This window comes from Xenopus tropicalis, chromosome 6 (genome assembly GCF_000004195.4).
Source record: "Xenopus tropicalis strain Nigerian chromosome 6, UCB_Xtro_10.0, whole genome shotgun sequence".
Taxonomy (NCBI): Eukaryota; Metazoa; Chordata; class Amphibia; order Anura; family Pipidae; genus Xenopus; species Xenopus tropicalis.
The window spans coordinates 34692741-34718815 of NC_030682.2; the positions used below are offsets into that span (position 1 = coordinate 34692741).

The following is a 26075-nucleotide window of genomic DNA, read 5'->3' on the forward strand; positions in this document are numbered from 1 at the left end:
TTAGTTCTGAAAATTAATATTAACAGAGAATACCCCACTTGGTTTATGGCATTCTTTTCTTCCCATGTGCGACTGAACCCCTAGTGGCAGGGTTAAGAATGGCAACCGCCTATTTAAGTTTTCTTCTCTCTTGGCTCTTTTTGTATCTGAAATAAAACCATTTTAATAGCTGTGTGTGCTGGAAAATAATTTGGTGGTCTCTCCAGACAGTTCCTTGTCACATGCCTCCCTTTATCACAAATGGGAACAGAAGACTTAAAGTGCAATTAAACGTTTGTAGCAAATGATGATCGATCATAGAAGATCCTGCAGCCAAAATACTTGAAATGAACAGTCCCTTCCAGCCTCATATGGATGAAATTTCTAATTGGAGAGAAGAGGCAGGCGAGTCTATTTTTTTTTCAGAGAGTCAGCAGTGCAATACCATTTGCTGTAACCTTTTCCAGTGTGTATTTGTTATAGTAAGACCTGTCCTGGGAACTCGCTGGGCTCTTGGAAAGGTCCCTGAAGGTTCTACAAGTTAACTGGGTGACATTTATTCCACCTCCGGGCAGAACAGCTACTGGAGAGTGTAACAGATTTGTTTCCTATACCTGTGCCTGCCTGTCACCCACTAAACCTGGGACTCCTGAGAAGTGGGACTCCTTAGGTGCAGTATGTTTGCAGCGCCTGTCTGAAAGCCTTGCACGGCCAGATGCAAATAGAGGCAAGTGAGTTGGACTTTCTTTGGGCTGTGGCTACTGTTTTATTGAGCTGTGTCTAGTTTGGGTGGGGATGAGGGGTGTGTTTGGGGGAGGGAGGGGGTTGCAATCATTTCTGCATTTTTACCCCGTACCCTTTACTCATTTTGTAGCTTTGTTATGTGCAGATAAACTGACCTTCAGCTAAAGTGAAGGTCAGGGTGTGCTAGTCCTGTGCCCTTCATGCCTGGCACCCTGTGCTTGGCTCTAGCTCTGCTGCAGATTGTGCTTGTGCTGAGCTCCCTTGCAGGCTTTAGAAACAGAGAACAGTTTGACAGAGCAAGGCAGTCAGTAAAAGCTGTGAGTTCCAGCAAGCAGGGGCTGCCTATTCATACTCAGCAACCTATTGCATTCTGCCTTCAACCCCCACCCTCAAAACACGCACACTTGGACTGATCGCAAGTGATCTATCTGCAGAATAATCCTGGCATCCAACCACTGTGCGATCGCTTCTCCGCTGGATTAACTTCCTCGCAAAGCTTTTTATTAGTTTCCCTTCCTCCTGTAACCCTTGGCAGCTGCCTGCTCCTCTCTCCCCTGTCTCACAGTGTAACCTTGTCTTGCGGTCATGGAGTGCATCATTTCCTTTCTATCTAGGCTGGAGGGAGCTGTCCAGGTGCTGTAAAAGTGGATGTCAGGCTTGGATTTATGTTCTTGAAGGAATAGAACAGAGCAAGCAGGACCCGAGTAAGTTTGATCAGGGAGGATGCAGCCTGTGTATTGGCTCTCCGTGCTCCTGCTCCAAGCCACCCTCCAGCTGGTAAGTCCCATGCTTCTTCTTGCCTAATAAAGTAGTTAGAACTGGCCATCAGCACTGTGCAGAAATCGCAGTGTAATGTTGGTCTTGTTCGCATTGTTATGCATGTTGTGTGAATAGACTTGATCTTGCAGGTAGGGATACTCAGGGAGAGGGAACTGAAATGGGGCTAGAAGGGCACTGCACTCTCTAATTCATTCTCCTTGTGAGTTATGCAAGGGTACAACTTTGCAGCGTGCAACCTGTGGCCCTTCAACTGAGAATGATAGAACAGGGAGCAGGTTACATACCACCAGGCAGATTCACAGTGGGGAAAAGAACGAGAACTGTAGCAGTTATGTAGAACACAGAACACTGCAGAAAGTTACATGAAAGTTAGTACAGAGAAGTTGCACCTGCGACAGAATGCAGACACAGTGCCAGGGTAGAACTTTTGTACTGAGTCGATACAAGCTGTGACTTTAGTATCCCATTTAGAAGCTCTGACTGATTCAAAGGACTCAGGGTATTGATTGCATTGACCGGCTGAATGCTTCACTGTTCAATGGGGTGAATGGTGTCGTAATGACTTTTACAAACTTCTTTTCAGTTGTAGAGCTGGAAAGTGCCCCATTAACATTGTAGACATTTGCCATTCCCCTGTGCACTGCTTTATGTGTGTCCAGCCATCTCTAATGTAGCTGTGACAATATGGGAAGCGGCTGCGAGTAATTAAGCTGCTGTAGCTGACCAAGTTGCGAGGCTTCTTGGTTAACCCCTGCATCACCGGGAGTGTAGGTGCCTTATGAAGCAATTCCGACTCAGTAAGGAACCCAACATATAAAACAAGGGGGTGATTTAATTTATAGTAAATGCTAATAACTGTAGGGAGCTTCTCACTGAAGTTATACTGTAGCTCTGTTTCCATTGTTTCCAGTCTGTGGAGGACAAGGAGCTGGTCTGGCATAGCTACAAAGTCTTACTTTTTAGTCTGAGTCAAAGAAAAAATGGCTGAGTTAACCTTTTTTTGCTAAAATGATCACCCTGATGTTGGCATGTCTAGCAGCTTGTGCTTGGGGGTCTGTGACTCAGCTTTGCCACACGAGGGCGCTGCATGTCACACCCAGTGGTACTTGCCAACCTAAGGCTGGCAGGTGAAGACAGAAGCATCAGACACAGCTGCTTTCACTTCAAGTGCGCCCAGAGTTTTTGTTGATTAAGATTCATCAAGAGCAAATACTCAAGGAATCGCTTCATTGTGCAGTCACTATTAAAGGAAATCCGGTGCCTGAATGGCAAAGACTCTTTCATTTTTCCTCCCTTTTATCTATAAATAAGAGGAAAGTCTACACAGGGCCATGGCAGGGAATGATCTAATGTTACCGGCAGCACAAGGCTAAACCATTACTTGTAAAGCCTCTTTCTCTCCTACGGTTTCACAACTTCTATCTCCAATTTCCTGCACAATACTCTGTGTTACTATACCTCACAAATTATTGCCCAAAAAAACGGAATGAAATCAATATGCTGCCTTCAATATGAAATGTGTTTGTTGGCTCTAATATGCTTTTTCTCTCATTATAACAACTGTGTTGGATTTATTCTAATGCAGCGCAGTCTGAACAACAAGCGCATTAATTCTACTTTAATTGTAAACTGGGAGCATTTGAAAACCATTCAGTGTGCAAATTATGCTGATTCAATTACCGTTTAGTTACAGACTTCATTACCTGAATGCATTTTCACAGGGGGTTGGCAATTGTGGAATAGGATACAATTTTCCAATTTCACTCAAGGCAACACAGATCCCAAGCAATAAAGAAAGAAAAGCAAAATCCTTAAATTTAAAGAGGGGGGAAACTATATATATATATACACACACACATATTTTCAGTATAAGTAATTTAAATCATTTTGGGTTTGCCCTGTTCCATTAGAGAATGTTGGGTAAGACTACAAGACCGCAATGTGTAATATACATTGGTAAAGGGAAAGAAGGACACCCCCAAAATCTAATTTCATTGCTGAAGAAGTCATCACAGTTATCAGTATATATATATATATACTGTATATGAAATTGCAGGTATGGCTTATAAATAGATCCAATAGTACTTCTATATCTAGTAAATTAGTACTTCTATGACCGGATGTGGTGTACTTAGCAAGCAAATATTCCTTTGTCTATAGGACTTCAATTATATAAATATTTTAGCTTTTACCCCTTTTATGATCTCACCCCCAGGTCTAGACAAAGTTTAACAGGATAGGATAAAGCCACACTTTGGAGCTATATTCTGTGCATCCCATGGCGTGACCTCTGCAAATGTCCTTGGGGGGGGGGGGGTTAGAGTATTCCTGGGCCTTGGATATCTCAGGGGTCCCTAGAGGTGAAAATGTTGACAAAAGCAAACAGGTATTGCTAAATACCTATTAAATATATAGTATGGATATATGGGTTGATCGTTCTATACTCCTGGAGGAATGACTGCAGATGGAAATCCCCTGAATAACATATATTTGTTTCCTTTATGTTGGGGCTCAGGCCAGCTGCCAAAGTTCCAACAAAGCCTTCCACTCCATCTCTAATAATGAAGAGATAACTCAGGAATATTTTGGTCTTGTTTTCCAAGCTGAATTACAGAGTTGTTATAATTGTTCTGCCACAGTTCTCTTTCTTTTCTGCACTATGGCATGTAACCTGCGACCCTCCTGCTATGTGTTCTTCTTCCTCACTTAAAGGGCCACAGGTTGCATGCTGCAAAGTTGTATCCTCGCATAACTCTCTTTCCGTGGGTCTCAGATCATTTATCTGTTACCCATCACTGGTAGCCTTTCCCTGCCTCACTGGCGCGGGGAATTACACAGATTCCAAACCCCAAAGCACAGATGGTTTCTAAGGAAACACCATTTTTTCCAAAGGAGCAATTTATGTTATTGTGAGTAAAATAAATAGACCAAGACAGCCCCTAACATGGCCAATTCTTTGGCGGATTATCCCTTTCTCACTCTGTCTTTTATATACGCTTTTCTCTACTTTCTTCTTCTTCTCTCATTTTCACTCTTGTTATTTCTCTTTTTCTTTGGTCTTGTATTTCTGTTTCCCTCTGCCCTGTATGTGTGGTTGTCCTATGTCTGGGTCTAAGTCTTGTTCTGTTCGCCTCTCAGTTTTTCTGTTTTCTTTGTTTCACTTCTTTTGTTGCACTTTTTTCTTGCCGGGCTCGCTCTCCCATATTGTTTTTCTCTTTTCTTTGTCACATTTCTTTTATTATCTGTGTGTTTTTATGTGTGTAAGACAGAGAGTGTATGTTAGACAGAATAGCATAAGTGTGTGTTTTTGTGTATGTGTGGGTGTAAGAAAGAGAGTGTATGTTAGAGAGAATATAAGGTGGCATTTATTAACATTCAGATTTTCGTGGTTTAATAGTTTTTTGAAACCACAAATGAACTCATTTTTATGAATGTCAGTCATTTTTCAAAAGTTCTGAACGGAAAATCATGGATGAGAAAAAATTACCTTTTTCGTTTTGTCGCACGAAAACAGCAACATTTTCGTATTGCCACACAAAAGCCAGCATCATAAAAACCCGAAAACCCCTAAAACCACGAAGCAAAGAAAGATCTTCCCATTGTAAAAGGGACACCTGCCATTCTACATGATCTCGACAGGTTTTAGTGGTGTAATTTTCCATTTAGAAATTAGTGGTTTTGACACCTAATACATTTTTTGTGACAAAATCGGGTATTGGTGTCAAAAACCCGAACTGAAATAATCAAGCTTTAGCAAATGCCCCCTTAAGTGTAAGTGTGTTTTTGTGTGAAGGGGGCAGTGTAATAAAGAGTATGTGTGTGAGTAGAGGGAAAGGGGAGAGAGTGAGCAAAAAAGAAATGGAATGTGAGAGTATATATTTCAATGATCATGTTTTTCCTCTTTCGTTCCCTATTTCCCTATGCCTTTCCTTCATTCCTTTTTTACTCTCTTCCTTTCTTTTCTAATGATTTATATGTTTGTTTTTTATTTATTCCTCTCCTTATTTCCCTATTTCCATAAGTAAAAACAAAAACAAATTCCAATTATTGCTTATTAAGATTTATTATTCCTCTTGCCGAACATTTGATTGGAAACATGGAAACAGTGCTGTAATTGCCAATTAAATGTTGCCATATAATAATGTATTAAGACTGAGGGTGGCCAAACGCAAGGTCTGGTTGGGGATAAGCTGCAGCAAGAGCAGAGGGAGAGCCGGTGTATATATATCACTCCAATAAAGCTTTGCATAGTAATTGGGAGCGGGGAGCGGTTTAGCTGGGGGCTGGCATTGCTCATATCAATCTGACAGAGCCAACTCAGGAAACTGCTGGTCATTTTCATCTGGGGGCCACTTTCATTAGTGGCTCCAAGTGCTCTGTGCTCGAAACGCGTAAGGCTATGTCTCCTGTTTGCCCCAAATAAAGTTTGCATTTCATTTACATATGCCTGTTCATGGGATCCATGAGTGCCTGCTGTTTCGTCTGTGGCCACTTTCATTAAACTTCATTCATTGGATGTTGACAATGAATTGAGTGACAAGCTCACTGCAGAGGCTTTTTATATTTGATGAAGTGCTTGCCAGGACTTGTGTATTTGCCCCTTTTATTGTCGCATTCCTTCAAGCAAAGTCGTCAAGATGTCAATCTGCTCCTCACAGTCGCTAAAGCTGTGTCTCCCAAGCACCCAAGAGGCTGGGTAGGAACGGACTTGTTCTAACTTCTATTCAAGTTTAATTTGAGTGAAAGATTTAGCTTGGCAATGTAGTAAAGATTGATGCTTGCATGTAGTATATCAGTACTGCTGATTCCTTATAGTATAGCATCATGCCTCTGTGCATAATCCTTACTAATGGATAGAGCTCAGCCTTTGGCCATATCAGCTACTGATACTCTGGAATCCTGGGGCCGTTCTCTCAGTGCTGGTGGGCCCCTGTATTACATTAGATCTGCCTGCAGGCCTGTATAATTGCAGCCTTCCCTGCATATCGGCTGTCAGCTGATTTCTTAGGCCACATTAAGGTTTCCTCTGACTTTCTAAAAGGTCATAACTGTAATAAAGAAACCACATTTAGTCATTGCTTGGTGGTAAATTACCTTTTGGGCGAAGTAAATCGCTCACTGCTTATACTTTATAGCCCCATTCTGACAAGGGAGAATCCAATGCACATCAAATGACCTTTTTAACCCTATACTTCCCAATAGTCACCCATGTAATGAATTCATTTGACCAATTGAAGATTTTTCTTAAGAAAAATAAAAATAAAGAATCATCTGATATTTAATATTGATTGGCCTACTGCCTTGGTTTAACCCTTTCTTTGTCAGAATATAGTGGGGTTTGTTCTGCTGCAACAACTGCAGTGCAGCAAATTAACTATCTCTGAAAGGGAATTTACACTGGGATATCTACAACAGCCCTTGTACTATCACCCAAATATAAGTGATCAAGACCAGTCTGTCTACTACTACCATTTATAATTTGTTGCCAATTCTCCGCTTGTATGTGATTCTGTGCCTGGGTGCCATCGTACATAAAAGAGGACACTTTCCATTTGGCTAGTCAGCTTGTAAGTCAGTTCCTACCAAGCCTCTTGGGTGCTTGGGAGACACGGCTTTAGCGATTGAGACGACCAGATTGACATGTTGACGACTCTGCTTGAGGGAATGTGACAATAAAAGGGGGAAATACCCAAGTCCTGGCAAGCACTTCATCAAGGATAAAAAGCCTCTGCAGTTAGCCTGTCAATCAATTCATTGTCAATGTCCAATGAATGAGGTTTAATGAAAGTGGCCCCCAGATGAATATTACCAGCAATTTCCTGAGTTGGCTCTGTCAGATTGATATGAGCAATGCCAGCCCCCAGCTCCCAATTACTATGCAAAGTCTTTTTGAAGTGATATATACACCGGTTCTCCCTCTGCTCTTGCTGCAGCTTATCCCCAACCAGATCTAGCGTTTGGCCACCCCCAATCTTAATACATTATTATATGGCAACATTAAATTGGCACTATTTCCAAACAAATGCAGAATGTTAAGCAAGAGTATATGTTAATCTTAATGGGGAATATTGCCTTTTAATTATTTATTAAATAAATATATATATATATATATATATATATTAGGAAAGAATGGAAGAAATGGAGAGAGTGAAAAATGAATGAAGGTAAGGCATGAGGAAATAAGGAATGAAAGAGGAAAAAGAAATTAAATATATTCTCTCAAATACCATTTCTTTTTTCCTTACTCCTATCCCTTTCCTTCTCCTTACACCCCTCTCTCACACACACACTTTTATTCTCTCTTACATACACAGCCATTCTCACACCCACAAAAGCACATACACAGAAACACATGATTTTATTCGATTTTTAACATACACAGTCTTTCTTATATACACAAAAAACACACGGCTAATAAAAGCGAAGTGACAACGAAAAGAGAAACACACTGTGGGAGAGCGAGTCTGGGAAGAAAAAAGTGTGAAACAAAGAAAATCAAAGATCAAGAGGCAGACAGAACTAGATATAGACAAAGACATATACAGGACATGCACACACATACAGGGCAGAGGGAAAGAGAAATATAAGACCAAATAATAAGGGAATGAGATATAGAAAGAGAAAACTAGAAGGAGAAGAGTAGAGAAAAGGATTTATAAAAGACAGAGTGAGTGTGAGAGAGAGAGAATGAAACAAGATAATCCGCCAAAGAATGGACCATGTTAGGGGCTGTCTTGGTCTATTTATTTTACTCACAATAACATAAATTGCTCCTTTGGAAAAAATGGTGTTTCCTTAGAAACCATCTGTGCTTTGGGGTTTGGAATCTGTGTAATTCCCCGCGCTAGTGAGGCAGGGAAAGGCTACCAGTGATGGGTAACAGATAAATGATCTGAAACCCACGGAACGAGAACAACAATGACTAAATGGATTAGGGTCACTTAAATCTACATAAGTGAAATGAATGCCTTGCCATATGCTCAGTTGGGGGTCCTTTATTTCCTAGGCTGCTGGGGGCTGCTCGTTTTTCACTTTGGGGGGGGGGCACACATTGAGTGTCCTGGAATCTGCTGGTAATGACTCTTATGGCAAGGGGTTAAACTGTTTCTTTTGTATTGTGCCGGATGGATAAAGCTGCATGTAACTGCCTGGTACTGACATAGGAGGGAATGTCCTACCTACAGCTTTATTAGAAGCGCTTTGCACAGCATTATAGTTATTAGTGCTAAGGTTACTTTTTACACTGTCATCTGTAGATATACTAGCAAACTGTCAGCTGCCTTAATTATCTGACCAGGCTTCACTCTTCTCTGTCTGTCTCTATCTTCCCCTTCATCAGTCGATATACTCTATTTATACTTTTATATCCGTTAGATTTATTACAGTCCTCCTAGCAATGGCCTTTAATAGCAGAGTCTGGAATTTGGAAATCAGATTTGTCTTAATATCTAGAGTTGTCTAAACCTTAACATTTAAATAGGCTAATTTGTTATAATGGTTGTTCTTAGACTACAGAATCCCTAAAGGATTTTTGAGGTTATTGTTCCCTGATACATTTCCAACCATTTTCTGGTCAGAGGGCCCAGGATTCACAAAGGCCATAACGGAGTACAATATAAACGTTAGTTTGCATCACTGTTATGTAGTTGCTTAGCACTATGTTGCTGATTTTGTATAACAATCCAGTTACCTATGTAACTGTCGGGGCTGTGTGATCAGCACTTTCCTTCCTCATTCAGAACCATGGAGAGCGCACACACCGCTTATGCGTTATAGTGATTGAAAGATCAGAGCGATCTCAGTTGCAGCGATTCACATGCAGCCGGTATTGATTTATAAGATACCATAAAGCTGAAAAGGTCCCCGCTGAGCTTCTATGTATTAGAAAAAAAAGGACATATTCCTTGGGGGGCAGTAAACACTATTCCCTCTGATGATAAAATGTCTAGAGGTGAAAGTGAAAGAGAATGTGCCTCAAATCAAACAATGAAACACCAGAGGGTGGGTGTATAAATCCATTCATGTATGTTACAATGGAATTGTTATCTAATTAGAACTGAAGTTAAATATATATATATACATATATATATATACACACACACATACAGGTATGGGATCCATTATCCAGAAACCCAATATCCATAAAGCTCTAAATTACAGGAAGACCATAGGCTCCATTTTAATCAAATAATTCATATTTAAAAAAAAATGATTTTCTTTTTCTCCGTAATAATAAAACAGTACATTGTACCTGATAGTAACTAAGCTGCATAAATCCTTATTGGTGGCAAAACAATCCTGTTTTTGTAATGTTTAAATACATTTTAATGTTTTTAATGTTTTAATACATTTTTAGCAGACTTAAGGTATGGTGATCCAAATAATGGAAAGATCCCTTATCCATAAAACCCTGGGTCCGAAGCATTCTGGATAACAGGTTCCATACCTTGATATAAATATACAGTATATGTGTGTGGATATGTTTATATGCATATGTATGTGTAGACACCCACACATGAACACAAATATAGTGTGTGTGTGTGTGGCTTTCAGGTTCCTGACTCCCAGTTTGTCCATTACAATACTCAAGTCATAAGAATCGAGCGAGGTCCATTTAATTTTGATAAATGTGCTCAGATGCCTTGTATTGATTGGCTGTTCAGACAAGGCTTGAAGAAAACCCGCAGCTTAGAATCGTTTCCTAGTCATTAATACTGACACTTCACCCTCTTGTGACTGACTTCTAACAACCTTCTGTTATTTAGTGAAAGCCTTTTATGGGCACAGCAAATTTGATTTAACAAGCAGCCAAAATCGTTTACTATCAAGCAAGAAGATATAAAGTTCTATGAAAGCTCGGAGACATTAAGTGGAGCAGATTTTTATTCAATAAAAAGGTTGTTAGACTTCATTCCCCAGCACTTTAAATAAGTGGTAATCATCTTCCATATCCTGTGATTACATAAATTCCTGCTACTATTGACGGAGCTTCTCCCTTGTGTTCTTGCAAAAGACAACTGGGGCAATGTCTAAACTAGTTAAGTATTAGTATGTTCTTAGGACAAATAGCTTTTGGATTGTTTAGTTCATTCTGTTTAGATTGAACTTTTTTTCCAAGCGCTTGTTTACACTGGAGATTTTCCCTGCAGCTCATTATGGAAACTCCTCATAGTTATTTTGCTTTAGACCCTATGGAAAAGTTCACAGTCAACAGAGTCTGCAACTGTTGCTGGACCTGCATGTACTTGAAGTGTTATATTCAGACCTTAATGTGGATCGAGGTCAAATTATACAGTTTCTGTATACAGTTTGATCCAACTTCCAACAAAAAATGGTCTCAGTGAGGTCTGAATTCAAGCCAGACAACTTTTGCACCAACTTTGATCACATTGCAATTGCGCTGCCGATGAGCATTGCTAGTTTGGTGGTGGTTTCAAGTGACTCCAAGTTGTTAGATTATGGACTATTGGTCAGATTAGTTGAATTATTATATTCTGCTTAGATGTGCAGCATGTGATAACACTTTAAGTATAGGGTGGAGCTGAATCAAGGTGTAGCTTTGACCTAATCCCACTAGCTAGACAAATAATGATATTCACATTCCTACAACTAAAGGTGTGCTTTCCTTTGGAAATTCAGATGCTACTAGGTGCTATAAAAATCTTAGGCAACTCCAAATATCAAGTTAAATTGAGTATAATCTGATTTTCCAATGCGGCACTTAGAAAAAATATCATGGGGCAATGGAATCCCAGCAAATCTACTGACAAATCAGGGGTACATTTGGGTAATGTCAGGTGCCATCATGGGGGCACCTCCTGCTAGAAGCATGGTGAAACCAGAAGGCCAACATACCAAAGAGGTTGCTCACAGTATCATTTATAGAAAGAACCCTACAGCTCTAAGGAAGTATATGGAACAAAATGACTAATATTAGCAATACTGCTGCTCAAAGGCAAAGTTGGCAGTGGGCAGGTCTGGACTGGGAGTGAAAATAGGCCCTGGCATTTCACAGCAGAGGCCCAAACAGCCCCCATTAGCCCACTAAATAGCGACTGTCTATGGCATCTTATAGCAGCCCCTATGGCATTTGCCAGAATCCACAGATTGCCAGCATGGGCCTGGTGGTGAGCCTGTTGTTTTCCATGATTAGCTGCAAGAGAGTGTGTGCAAGCTGTGCGTATTACTATAATGTCTCATAATATTTGAATATTAAGTCTGTAGGCCTTAAAGGGGAACTAACCCTGAAAATGAATATGGCTAAAAATGTCATAATTTATATACTGTACTTACTGCATTAGGCTAAAGTTTCAGCATCTCAATAGCAGCTTTGATCCAGGCCTTCAAACTTGACACAGGGGGTCACCATCTTGGAAAGTGTCTGTGACACTCACATGCTCACTGTGCTCTGGGCAGCTGTTAGGAAGCTGAGCTTAGGGGTTGTTGAAAGTTATCAGATTTGCCTGACATATAAGCTGATGCTAGATCAGCTGGTTATTAAATTCTGATGCTCATTGCACTGGCTTCTGAACTGCCATGTACTAATTATCTGTATTAATTACTTATCTTATATCGTTACAATTACAGTATATTCCATATATACAGTATATAGTGAGTGGGTCCCTAAGCTCAGGTAAGTGACAGCAGCACAGAGCATGTGCAGTGAATCAGCAGAATAAAAGATTGGGGGGCTACTGCGGCATCTTTGGGGACACAGATCTTAATTGCTAAAGGCAACATTTTTGCCCCACTTCTTTAGTTAGGCTTTAGTTTTCCTTTAAGGGTTCAGAAATACTGTGAACTCTGCTCATGAGACACTGGACCCTAGAACGCCATAATTCTTAATGCAGTTCCCTGACATACAGTGTGTTGTTTCTGTCACACATTAACTGAAGGTCTGTGACTCCCTGCTTTACTTTCCAAAGTATAAACTTTGTGTGAAAGTAATAACCCCGTGATTCAGAATACAAGTCAAGTACCATTAAACAAAATCTGACTACTGAGATTTAGCACACACAAAAAAAGGACTTGAAGAGGATAAAAAACTCTTTTGAATTGATGTTTTTTTTATCCATTTTTCAGTCCAACAAACTTTAACTTGCTAAACTGCTTGTGCAAACAAAGCCTTGAGTGTAATTTATTGGGTGTCTTAAGGTTTCCTTGGATGTTCACCAGAACTCAGAGACGACTGCTCATGACTGATTCTTGTTCTGTTTCAAGACAATGAACTGAAAAACTGAAAATGAGCATGAAAAATGGGGTTGAAAACCATGGTTTGAAATGACATCTTTTTTGCTGTGTCTCCAGAGTCAGACACATTTCTCTGTATAAAGATAAGATGCCCACATGGCTCACCAATATCTTCACATTATCTGGATCCAGCGGCCAACACAAAGAAAGCCAACTCCAAAGTCTTTTCTGCCTTCTGTTATCCTGCACTGCTGAGGGCTGCTTTGAATATCCCTTTCATCTTGTATATAATTGTATATACAATATATTTCATATTTTAGTCCCTAAATGCAATGCTTTCAGAGATTATTATGTTATATATAAACTATAGCAAAAAAGTGAAACTTGTTCTCACTAATTGTGAATCATTACACTCACCCAACTCTAACTAAAATTCTACTCCTTCACATACATTTTTCACAGGGTCCTTATTTTACTTGCAACTTGCCTTCCAATGTTAAAACTCCAATGTAGTTAGCCCCCTAATAGTTTAACATTCAGCAGTGAGTACATGTTTCCATTTTATTTGCTATTGTTTATACAGGAGCAGTGTCCATTTTGAAGCTCCTATCATTCCCATCTTCAGGTGATTCCACTGGAGCCAATAAAAGGCAACCTTTTGGAAGTTATTGCTACTTATGAACAGATTTTACCCTGACATTCATTTGCATGCTGATGAGTATAGGCAACATGCCGTAGCCTCTTTGGTTTGAATGGTAAATACACCCTTGCTTTGCTGAATAACCAAAATCTCTTATTTACTTTAAAATAGTGATCTCTGATTAAAGTCAGGGCAGCAAATTGCAATAGAAGATGTCTGTCCTATGCAACTCAAAGCATCTAAACAATTTAGAATTCTGTAGTTTTATCTATAATTTAGCAGTTGAACAATAAGGGGCTGATTTACTTACCCACGAACGGGTCGAATGGAGTCCGATTGCGTTTTTTTCGTAATGATCGGTACTTTGCGATTTTTTCGTATGTTTTGCGATTTTTTCGGATTCTTTACGAATTTTTCGGATCCAATACGATTTTTGCGTAAAAACGCGAGTTTTCCTATCCATTACGAAAGTTGCGTAAAAAGTTGCGCATTTTGCGTAGCGTTAAAACTTACGCGAAAAATGCGCAACTTTTCGCGTAAGTTTTAACGCTACGCAAAATGCGCAACTTTTTACGCAACTTTCGTAATAGATACGAAAAACTCGCGTTTTTACGCAAAAATCGTATTGGATCCGAAAAATTCGTACAGAATCCGAAAAAATCGCAAAACATACGAAAAAGTCGCAAAATATTCGTTTTCAAGTCGGAACTTTTCCAATTCGGGTCGGATTCGTGGGTTAGTAAATCAGCCCCTAAATGTTATAAAGCATTAATATGCAAGCATGTTTTAATTATAACATTAACATAACATTATATTGTAACATTGTTTAGTTTGGACCATCATCATTTCTCTGGACCCTATTTTAGAAAATGAAAGAAGTAAATGACAGAAAGATTAATATTTTCCAGGCTTTTGTATAGATATATACTGTATATATACATTGTAATGTTGAACACATGGGATGTCTGTGGGTTATGTTGCTTTTCTGTTCACCAACAGCGTTTGAGTTCTGAACTTGAAAGTTGTGTTAAATCTGGATAACAAGACACCCCTGAATATCTGTTGGACTCCAAAGAGATATGTACAGTATATACAACAAAACCACAGGAAAACAGTTGTTTAACAGAAATCATAAATCAGGTTTCCAGTTTTTCATAAGAATAGAAAAATACAGATATTGTTGTGAGGCTATTAATAAAATATCTTTCAGACCCGCCCAAAAAACAGGAAATAAATTAAATGTGGATGTTGCACAGATTGGCTTTATTTGAGATTTCTGTTGCTTTCTAGAGATGTAGCGAACTGTTTGCCGGCGAACTAATTCGCGCGAACATCGGGTGTTCGCGCAAATTTGCGGACTTTTGCCGATGTTCGCCAATTTGGGTTCGCCGCGTTTTTTTTTTGTGCCGTGTTTTTTTGCCTCGGTTTTTTCTGCCGCGTTTTTTCGCTTCGGTTTTTCGCCATTGCGTATACATAGGAATAGCTTGCGTTTTTTTTTGGCGTTATTTTTTTGTGGTTTTTTTTTGGCGTTTTTTTTTTCCTTTTTTTTTACAAAGTATTTTTCAGAGAAATGTTTACCCTTGATCCCCCTCCTGGCACCCTTTAAACAACTTTAAAATCAGTTTTCTGGGCAGAAATGGCTTTTCTAGGTTTTAAAGTTCGCCTTCCCATTGAAGTCTATGGGGTTCGCAAAGTTCGCGAATATTCGCGAGTTTTGGCGAAAGTCCGCGAACGGGTTCGCGAACATTTTCGCCGATGTTCGCTACATCACTATTGCTTTCTAATAAGAGGCAGTAATTTTGCCCTGGAGCAGTAACCCATAGTAGCCAATAAGACGCTTGCTTTTAAACTTAAAGCACTCCATTTTAATAGATATTTTCATAATTTTAGCTGCATTGCACCCCACACACAACGGGATTCCCATTTCTACCATCCTTCACGTCATATTTCAGCATTGTGAAACAATGTCAACACCCCTGAAAGCTACAAAAAAAATGGTAGTGGTTAGGAAAAAGTTATGATGGCAACACAGCACCAAGTGCACCACCCTCAGCCTTCAGTATGTTGGTAATTTTAACCAACCAGAACCTTATTATACAACAAGACCCTGAGACAAGGTTCTCAGTTATTTCAAAGTATTTCTTTATTAATCAAACAAACACAGAGTCTTGTGGAAGCTTTCAGCAACACAGAACAGCAACTGCAATGTGTCACTAACAGCTTCAAATGAGACCCTGAAAGTCTTAGCCATTTATAGAGGATGACATACCTTATCTATAAAGTATATGATACCCCTTTTACAACTGTCTGTGTGCTCTGTGGTTATAGCTGTGCAAATAGCAAAGTGCATGTAGGGTCTTAGCTAGTCAGTACTATCATGTCTGACCTTTGTGATTTTATAAGATGGTATATTTGACTTTTATATTCTACTGTATACCTTGCATATATATTATATTTTTATACCTTTATCTCCTACCTCACCTGCCTTGGGTTGTCTTTATAGGGGACACTGGGGGATTTTATGTGTCCCTTTATACAGAACTTACCCGTCATAAGTGAGTGTCTCAACAAGTACCAATCGGCACGTGTAGGGCCAGCAGGCACTCCATTAAGAAGCTTGACCAGGCTTGGTCATGAGTAGCCTTTTTTTCTTAGCCTTTGAGTAAAGGTGGCAATACACATTAAGATCCTCTCGCATGGCGAGGTCGCCAAGTGAGCGGATCTTCTCCCGATATCCCCCACCTAAGGGTGGGCGATATCGGGTGAATTCAGGCTAATTGAATTAGAGCGCCGGTAATAGGCACAATCGGTTCGGGGACCACATTAACGAGCCGATGCGGTCCCCGATCCGACTACATTTTTTAACATGCCCGATATCTGCCCGATTTCAAGCCAGATGTCAGTTGGGCAGGCCGGTCGTTTGTGCCCCTACATGGGCCGATACGCAAATCGTTCTAAGGGAGCGATATCGTCAGCTACAATCGGCCTGTGTATGGCCACCTTACACAGTGATAATTATACCATGAAACTTATCAGACTGTTCATATACTGCACACTTGAGATGTTGATAAAGCAATAGAATTTACGATTTTGGTCAAGGATTTTTTATGGGTCACCATTTTAGTGCCATACCCCAAAGGCACACAAAGGTACCATGTGCATGAAGGCATGGTCCCACAAGCTTTTTTATAATGCATGATTTGTTAGATGTCTAAATCCTATGAGTTAGATATATCATTTATTTCTGACTGTGTACTGTCTTGGCAATTTAATAAAAAGTAAAATTACCTAGAACCTACTTAATAATTCGCTGTACTATGGAAGGACCTCTCATCACAGAAACCATGATTCCAATCATTTATATCACTGTAATCCATATCTCTTTATTATTTGATTCTTTTGCTTGTGCTGTTTTGCATATTTGGCATTTTTAATGCACATTTATTTTAATCTCTATTAAAAATCCTGTGCCCCTGTCTGATCTGTCAGCGATATTAGCTGGTATTTTGTGATTAATTATAACACCTTAGTTGTTGTCTCATCTGTTGGGTATTTGATTTCATCAAATGAAAAAAAAAAAGAAAAAGCAAATACACATTTCTCCTGCCGGCTTTGCTGCTGTCATCGAAATCCGCTGTCGTTGTATTTTGCCTTTGTTTGGGTGGCTGTACAGCAGAGCGATGCATCAGTGCTCTTTTATCATGATTCATCCTTATGAATCCCTAGTTCAAAGCTTTTGATGGATAAAAGCACTAGAGAGAAGAGATTTGTTGCAATTATTTTGCGAGCGCTACAAGTTCACAGGTGGTCTCCATACATTTTTATCCCGTATTTTAAATACCAGCACAATTCTAAGCACAGAATGCCTGCAGCAGCTTATGTGTGTGCCAGTAATTATTATGATTATGCTATTTGCTCCTTGTGTCCAACAATTCACTATTAATACACCTAGAAATTGGCCCAGCTCACTTCAGAATTCTAGATACAATTTTGAATAACAGTGATTTCCTGTGGTTATTTCCCAAAGAAATTCATTCCTTTCTTTAGCCATATTCAGCAATGGATGTAGGGGAGCAGCTTGTGGTTATTGATTTAGTCATAAACAGGAATATTGGACATGAGAAACAGTTTCAAATAGCTCACAAGACAAAATAAATAGCTAATTTGTGGTATATAATTGTATAAGTATTAAAAACCACAGCATTTGCAGCAATTTTTTTCAGGTTGTTTTTCAGTTTAAGCACCCTATGAGCTCTATTTGTCACCCCACACTCATAAAAAAGTTACAGATATATTCTAACATGGTCACCTTGCTATAATTTAAAGAGAACTAAACCCTGAAAATAAATATGGCTAGAAAGGCTGTATTTTATATAATCAATGTAATATAGCATCCCAGAGGTTTTAACAGGCCTTCAAATTGTCACAGTAAAGTATGGACGCAAAATTAACTCTGCTCTGGGTTGAAAATGATGGTGTATACGAGACGATAACAGGGGCAGAACTACTGGGGGTGTGAGGGGCTCTAGCTTCTTGGTCTGCATTGGGGCCAAGCTTATTTTGGGTCAGATTTAATTCAGTAAGAAAAAGGTTTATCACCTGAAAACTCATGGAGAAGATTCAATTTGAGATGCAATTCAGTTTAATTCAGAAAAACGTATCTCACTGTGTATCACGCGAAACTCTATTAAAGTCTATGGGAAAAAACTGGAATTGCATTAAGAAACTTTTTTTCTCTTCCAAATGAATCTCGTCCACGAGTTTTCACATGATAAATCTTGAGATAACGTTTTTGCACTGAATTGAATGTGGCCGGAAGTGTTCTTGGGTGAAAGTGGCAGTATCTGCCGTAAGAGACACTTTTACCATTTAATCGGGAAGCGGAAGCAGGTGCGCAAGGTCAAAATGATAAGATGGCAATGAGTTCAATAACAACAAATATGCAGTGAAATAAAGTTATCTGAACTGAAAAACCTATATTTAAACCTTACCTTCATAAAGATTATATTTCCCTTTTAATTTCCAGTAACATGCACCATTAACATTTTTTTTTATTGAAGGCATAAAAAATAATAGGGGTTTGTCTGTCATAATATGTTTATACAAAGTTTCTTCCTCCTTTTTATTTAATGTTAACACAGATTTTTGTGTGCACATGAATTTTTCATGATAAATAAGAAGGGAGTCATAACACTTTTCTTCAAAACCCTCTTTTCTGAAGTGTATGGTCTACTAGATTATGTAGTTATTATATTACATTTTCTATGGGTGCCATTTTGGATATTTAAGTTATTGCTGCTGACCAGTACACGCTATGAGCGAACATATGGACGATGGCACTATGGGTGAGTCTCAGCATTTTGCTGCCAGAGCAGTTTCCAGAAGTGTGACAAAATTCTAGCAACTGGCCGTCCATTGACCTCAATAATAATGGCCTCTGCCATGCTGATGCACTTGGGGGTCTGGTGATTATGACAGTGAACGTTTTGCAGCCCACTCACCAAGCTGGAAATTGAATGGGTGACAAAACGCTGGGAACCACCCCATGTGCCATTTCTCTCAGCATTTTTATTCTTGCTGGTAGGGTCTATTACTGCCTGTTTTTTATAGCTCACTATACACCCCAGTTACTTAATCCTACCTTGGCTAAAACCTGGTTATTTTTGCCTTCTTAAATGGTTATTATCACACTACAGGAGAACAATGGAAGGAAATAAAGAAGATTTGTGCCACATTGCAGAAAGCAGTACAGTAGGTTGCCCAACATTTTAGCACAGTCTTATGTTGGCAGAATATAAAGTTGGGTCTTAAACACTTAAAATCTGTCCTTGACTTTGTACAGTATTAAATACTAGAGCTACATTCTGTCTGGTAATGCAGGTCGGCTTGACATTCTGCATCTTATTAATGTACCATATTCATGCATACGGAGCTTTGCAATATACAGTGTCTTGTGAGTAAAGACTAAAATGCTAATAAGGATCTTTACCTGCGATAAAACTGTCAGATCCCTACGCTTAAAATAGGTATCATAAACGATAATGATACAGAATCTAACCTCAGGTCTTAGTCCAGTTAATATACAAATGAAATATGGTACAAAATATAATGGTTATAAAAATGGAATATCATCTCTATTGATGGTAATGATATTTAATGATGTACATGAGTACTTGAAACACTAAGCAATGTTCCGGAGGAATGCGATGGATTAAAATTCATAGATAATGAGAATTAACAACTAACATGATTAGAACAAATAGGATCTGGCAAATGTTGAACCTGCTGAACCTGTGCCCTGCTTTGCACCTCACAATTTATCTTGATTGGGATTTGAAGATATACTGAATATTTGTCAATTAGCACCAAGAGTGTTACATATTTGGTCCTGCTTTTCAACTATGCCTTTGGGTATTTCAGAGATTTGAATTTTTAAGCAAAGTACTAGCACCCTCTATTCAGTCTGCTCAGCAAGTACAGCATTCAGTTTAATGCAGAGAGAATCAACATGCAGCAATCTGATTGTTGTCAAATCCTATTCAAAGCATGAATTGCTTTGATGAAAAGGAAAGTACTATCACAAATACATTTCAATTTTACATTTAGTCTGGGTTAAGTTACAGATCCCACAAACAGTTCAACAACAGCTGAAGGGCATATTCAAAATTCATGTTGTCTACCACAGCTGCATTATTTAGCAATTCCACATATCTTTAATACAAGGGTAATGGCTTTTGTGGAACATTGGGGCAGTGAAAAAAAAATACTTGTGGATAAAGATTCAAAATTGTAGATAAAAAAGGGTCGCTTCCCTCTAACGCATTACTGTTGGTAGGAAGTGGGAAATAAGTTCTATTGCTACTACAAGTTGTGGAACTCCAGTTGCATTACATTCCATATCTTTAGAGCAGTAGCTGTCAGACTTTTTCAGTTGAAGCCCCTTGGAGGTCCAACCTTTGATAAGGGCCCCCTTAGCTCATACCAAAATGAAGGATATTGGAGCATCATTATATCAGCGGTAGTTTCAAGAATATATAGGACAATGCATTTTCACAGCAAATCTCACCTCAACTGACTTAAATGCTGGGCTTTCAGGTGTATCTAAGTAAGTAAATAAACATTCTACCCAAATCTCACCCTGCGTTTCCTTCAGCTTGAGCCCTAACCACCCCAGCAGCCACTGCTCCAGGCCCCCAAGAGGGCAAACTGCACAGCCCAACTAGAGCAATAAACACTAAAGGATTTAATACTTTAACACATCAAATGTAAACCACTGTAGACTGGATATGGCAATCCAATCATGGGCTTGTTTGTGGATCTCATACCCTATGCCGTTTCTGCCAATTTAAGACATTTTAATTTTGTCAGTAACAGTAAAATACCTCAAGTAAATTTAAAAAGACAGATTTATCCTAATACAATCAAGCCACATCATGTTTCTTCCATGTTCTATGCAGAGAAGCAGCCAATAGAAGATTAAATTATAAATGGTTCAGAAGTCTCTTGTTGAATAACTTGTGTGTTGGGAAGGGGAACATAGTAAAGTTGACCATATATTTATCATTTTAAAGATGGATTGATGAATGCGGCATACAGTATGAAATCAGATGGAGTATGTTTTAGCAGCCTTTGAATAATATAGTCATGAAAACTACACAATGACAAATGCGCTATAAAAGGAATTATTATTATACTTTGCATTGGAGTTTTACTCAGGGACCAAATGAAAGAGCAACTTCTGACCTGAAAGTGCAAAGGAAGGAATTCTTTTTTTCAGTCTTGTGGTTAGGTCCGTAGGCCAGCTAAATGTTTCAGTGCAATACACACCAGCATCCAGATTTTATACACTTTTTGACCAATATGTGGAAACCTAAACATATTCTGAATTTATAGTTTGTCTACCTTCCCAAAGAGCCCACTTAAAGCATAGAATCCTAGTCCTTTATATCCAATTCAGGTTAGTTTCTTGAACTGACCTTGATGCTTGCAGTCATGCCTCACTGAGCAGATACAGTATCTTGGATTAAGCTGATTGGCTGTTCCGGACTGCAGACATTCAGTACCACCAAAAAACACGGACCAAAAAACAAGTCCTGAATTTTAGGACAGCTGGAAAGCTATAGGCTTACTTACTAATCAAACATAGCATTACTCTGAAATTTACTATAGCTTGCTGGTGCAATATATACTGCCACAATGTAAGTGTTTCTGCATATCTTTGTATTAATATGTCCGAAGCAATTGTTTTATCATTTGTATATTACATCCTTTGTTTCTACGCCTTTACTTTCTACAGTGCAGATTATTGGCTTCTGCTTTCTCATATTACCTACGAAATAAAAAATACTTGTACAATGATCTTCTCAAATCGTAACCACAAGGGTAACATCATATGGCAATATTATTTTATTAGACATACACTTTTGTTTTCTGCCTCTCCAAGCAATATATTTTAGCAGGTTACCGCCCAGTGTCATTGCTGTTGAGCTATGTGTTTTTGGGGGTCAAGTGTGTGCCGGAGAGCCAGTGACACAAACAAATCATAACTGACATGGTGATTTGGAATTTCTAGTCAGTCAGGCATGAAATGTTGGGTGTCAAGAGATATTGGGTGATAAATGTCTCATGTAAGGCACAAATGTCACATTTAAGGCTGTTAAATTTCTGTAAACTATAACTCCCAGCATCCTTTCTAATGATCCTGCGAACTAGATGGCCAAAATGTAACCTCCCTGGTGCAAGGTCAGAAATGTAACCAATAAATCAAATCACACATAACAAGCATCTGAATCAATGTCCGAGCCAAATGGGCCACTCACACTCCCCAAGGAATGGATTGCCAGTCTTCTTGTAATTGCATTTTCTTTTTTCTCTGGAATTTTTGTTTTGTCTCCAAAATGTTATTACTTTTTTTGGGTCATTGTTGGACTTTTCTTTTTGTATTAGGACTCCCATTATTGTTATAATAATTATATAACAATACAACTTGATTGATAATGAAATCCTGTAGAAATAATCAAAATCAAGCTGAGAGCCAACACTCATCCTTACATTTTAAAATACATAAGAATGTTGTGAGCTTTATATAATATTTGCTATCTATATCATCTTTAAGTGTCCCCCAGATTTAATCATAAGGAGACAGACAAATAGGTGGCCTATCAGGCCATGGGCATACAGTAGATGATATCACTGGACCCCAGGCACAAGTTTTTCTAATCACTTGTATGGAGAGATACCATAAATCAGTGCCAACATAGGGATTCCCCTGCAGGTAAATATGAGGATATAGTGGTTCTTTAATATAGTCTTTACCAATCAATATTACATTGGGTAGGAATCAGATTGTCTTTGACTGATAGCTATTATATGGGACAAGCAGATGGAGCCTGTAGTTTTCATATACCTTTCTATAGTATCTATTAAACCATGAAGCATGAGTACACTTCAGCCTTAGCATTTGGTGAATAATTTCAAAATGAAGGTACCATGAATTCTGCATCTGGCACCAGAAAACCATCCTCATTTTCCCTTAAAGTGAACAGTATTGTGTTATAGTGTGCAGAATGCACCAATAATGGAGGTTCCATCTGTAATTCATATTTATTCAAAGAACATTTTTCATTTCCTTTAGTTTAACCATGGGCCCAAATGTAAAGCCATCACCAAAGGACACCTCTCTCCTATCATTATTGAACCTGTTGCAGTCAGCAAAAAGATTGGAGGGCTCATTTATAAATCCAGCCAAATTAAATGTGAATCTTCATGATTATTACCCACATTTTTTTCTTAACACCAATATAATATTGGCCTCCCACTATATTTCATCTAGCACAACTTATGTCCAATGCACCAATATGAATGTTGATGCAAGCCCTTTGGCCCCTGGAATTGAGTTGAAATGGCGTTATTGCCAACACATGGCATTAATAACATTAGCACCCCATTCAAAGGATGACCACTCCCCTTTTTAAACAACACCCACTTCAAACCACATCCATGTTATCACAAGAGATTTTAAGACCACACCCACATTAATGGTGGTAGTGCAGCAAAAACCAAAATGGTTGGCACTCACTGCAGGGATATCACACATCAATCAAATGTGAAAGAAGTTTATTATGTTGTATTAAGACACAACATTAAATCCATATTCCTCCCCTGTATATAGCACTGCAGCCCCCAGCACATAATTACACAACTTACTATATAATGACGCAAATGACAAAGGTAAGCAGTTAGAGCAGCCAGACAGGTAGGAGGGCACACGGGGTGGGGGGGGGGGGGTGTGCGGCTGGATGTGGCCTTGGACAGCCAGTTGGATAGCACTGGTGTAATTCATCAGAGCAGCCTGAAGGGGTACATTGGCACTTTCCTTGAGCTGCAGTAGAGCATGTGGAGACACAAGTACCTTTTTGAATTGCAATAGTGTGTGCTCAAATTTTGCATGCATTTTTGTACTTTCCACTTTTATGTATAACTGCCAGATCACAGAGTATATTTAGGATCACTTTGTTGTGAAACAATGGAGCAAACTGGGAAGGTTCATGCATTTCACCTGTTCACCTGTTTTTAACACAAATAGGAGCAACATTTGTGCAAATTTGTGCACAGCAAATAGGAGCATTTTTTTTTCATTAACAACTGCATTTATTAAATTATCTGTAAAGTGGCTGTTTTAGCTGCCCATGACTGTATCACCAGTTAGTCTGCATGGTCTCTTTTTAGAGCTATTATAAATATTTTTAGTCGGGGCAGACAATTTCATTTATTAATTTATCCACAATTCAAGTTTGAAAATTAGTATATGTGCAAACTGGCAGTCTTCAGATAATGTAGGGACTGGTACTGCAAGCCTAGGTAAAAATATGTTGCTGTAGCATTGGCTGGGAAAGCTCTAAACTCATGGGATGCATTATCTAAAATAATCGCTTCTATGCCCTTACCCATATGTTCTAAAAATGCAAAAGTATACAAAGTGCAGTGAACAGAGCAAAGAGGACAAAAAGACATTATAAAGGAGAAAAACAGAGAAATGCAGTGAAAAAAGAGAAGAAATGATGCAGATATCAATGATTACTTTGGATTTCACTCTGACAATTTTTACCCTTGAGAATGTTTTACAAGATGTTCTTTGGATAATATGTGTCCCTGGTGCATTCCAGGGATGGGATTTCAAAAACTATTGACCTAGACCTCTGCAATTATTGTTGCAGTTTCAAGGGGGCTCATCATTTTTCTACGTTCTTCCTAGTTGTGTTGGGCAATGTGTAAAACACTTGAGCGCAACATGCTAAATCTTACCAAACCATTATTGCTGGTGTTATCAGTCAATCTCCACTGAAAAGCTGTCTAGCGTTTCCAAGGTCTCTTTATCATGCTGAATCAATTTCACTCTCTCTATACTGTACAAATTTGTCTTGTCATAACATCACTCTGCACACTTCTGTGTCGTGGCTTTGCAACTCATATATTACAACTTAATAGAATAGTTTAAATTGACTTAATTCCCAATTTAACATGAAAACATCATTTTAGGTGGCACATTTGCTGTACACATATCCATAGTTGACTTGCTTTATTAGGCTGATTCACTACATTCACAACACACATTGCAGCTTATCAGAAAAAAAACAAGATGTTTGTAGTTTTGGATTGTGTAAAGTTATTCCCTTATACAAATTAATAATGAACAATTATTGGGGCTGATTTATCAAATTTAGCAAAATCGGATATGTGTAGTTTTAGAGTTTCTTGCTACCACGACTAAACCCACAAATGTAAAAGGCACAAATAATTCCTTATTTGTTAAAAACGGCTACAAGAAAAGATGCAGACGTGTAATGCTAGAAAAAAAAATGGACGAATCTGTCCCGTCTAGCTCCAACAAAAAATTTGTGAATCTTTGAAAAGATTTGTGAAGTGGCGAAAATTAGGCACATTGGAAAAAATAATTGCGCTCGTCAAAATAAATTGCAATGTGCGGCAAATGACACCATCAATGGTGCCATCTTTTATTTCGCTGTGAATTCGTGCCTGGTGAAAAATTTCACCCATCGCTTTTCGTAAAGCAGTTTGTTGATTTTTAGCAGGTCCTTACTGAAATAGTCTTGCTGTCTACATTTTTTGCCATCGACCTGAATGGATTGCACCAAGTCTGTGGTGGTGTAAAGCAATAGCGCCAGTTATGGCATTTGGGTGTTGTAAAAGGAAAATATAACACTTTTATAAATACCATATCTTGTTAATGTTTAATTTCAGTGATTGGGCAATATGTGGCATAAATGAAGTGTAAGGTTTAGAAATACACTATAGTGCTAAAGCGCTAAGGGGCAAAAAAGTCCATCCCAGGGAGGCCTATTGATCAATATTTGTACTTCTATAAATTTTTTTTAATACATTTTATAATTTTTTATTGTTACTTTATTTATTAAAAAAAAAATCTGAATGTAAAAAAACACAAAATCATAAAAAAAAAATCAAATGCCTTGAATAAGTCATTTCCGCATAATGGGTCGCAAAGCTAAAATAAAATCCAAAATACTCAAGAAAAATCAAATTGACTAAATAGTTCATATTTTTTTATTGCACATACCTCTGAACACCGGCAAGGGGAGTACTTTGTATTCAACTGGAGATGACTTCTACATGGCATCAAACATACTGACTGATATCAGTTAAATAATATATTATGATTCTTTGCCACTGCCAAGCATAGAAGTATAAAAAAAAAGTGATCACA

At 38.6% G+C, this 26075-nt stretch overlaps 1 protein-coding gene across 1 annotated transcript in view; it reads left to right on the forward strand.

The window, feature by feature from the left end:
* The first annotated feature begins 1195 nt into the window (after nt 1–1195).
* The window catches only part of nxph1 (neurexophilin 1), a 210303-nt gene continuing 185423 nt past the window's right edge, over nt 1196–26075 (forward strand). Inside the window, 1 exon segment of the mRNA NM_001126902.1 lies at nt 1196–1500. Within this exon segment, the coding sequence (NP_001120374.1) occupies nt 1447–1500 (54 nt within the window). The 5' untranslated portion in view covers nt 1196–1446.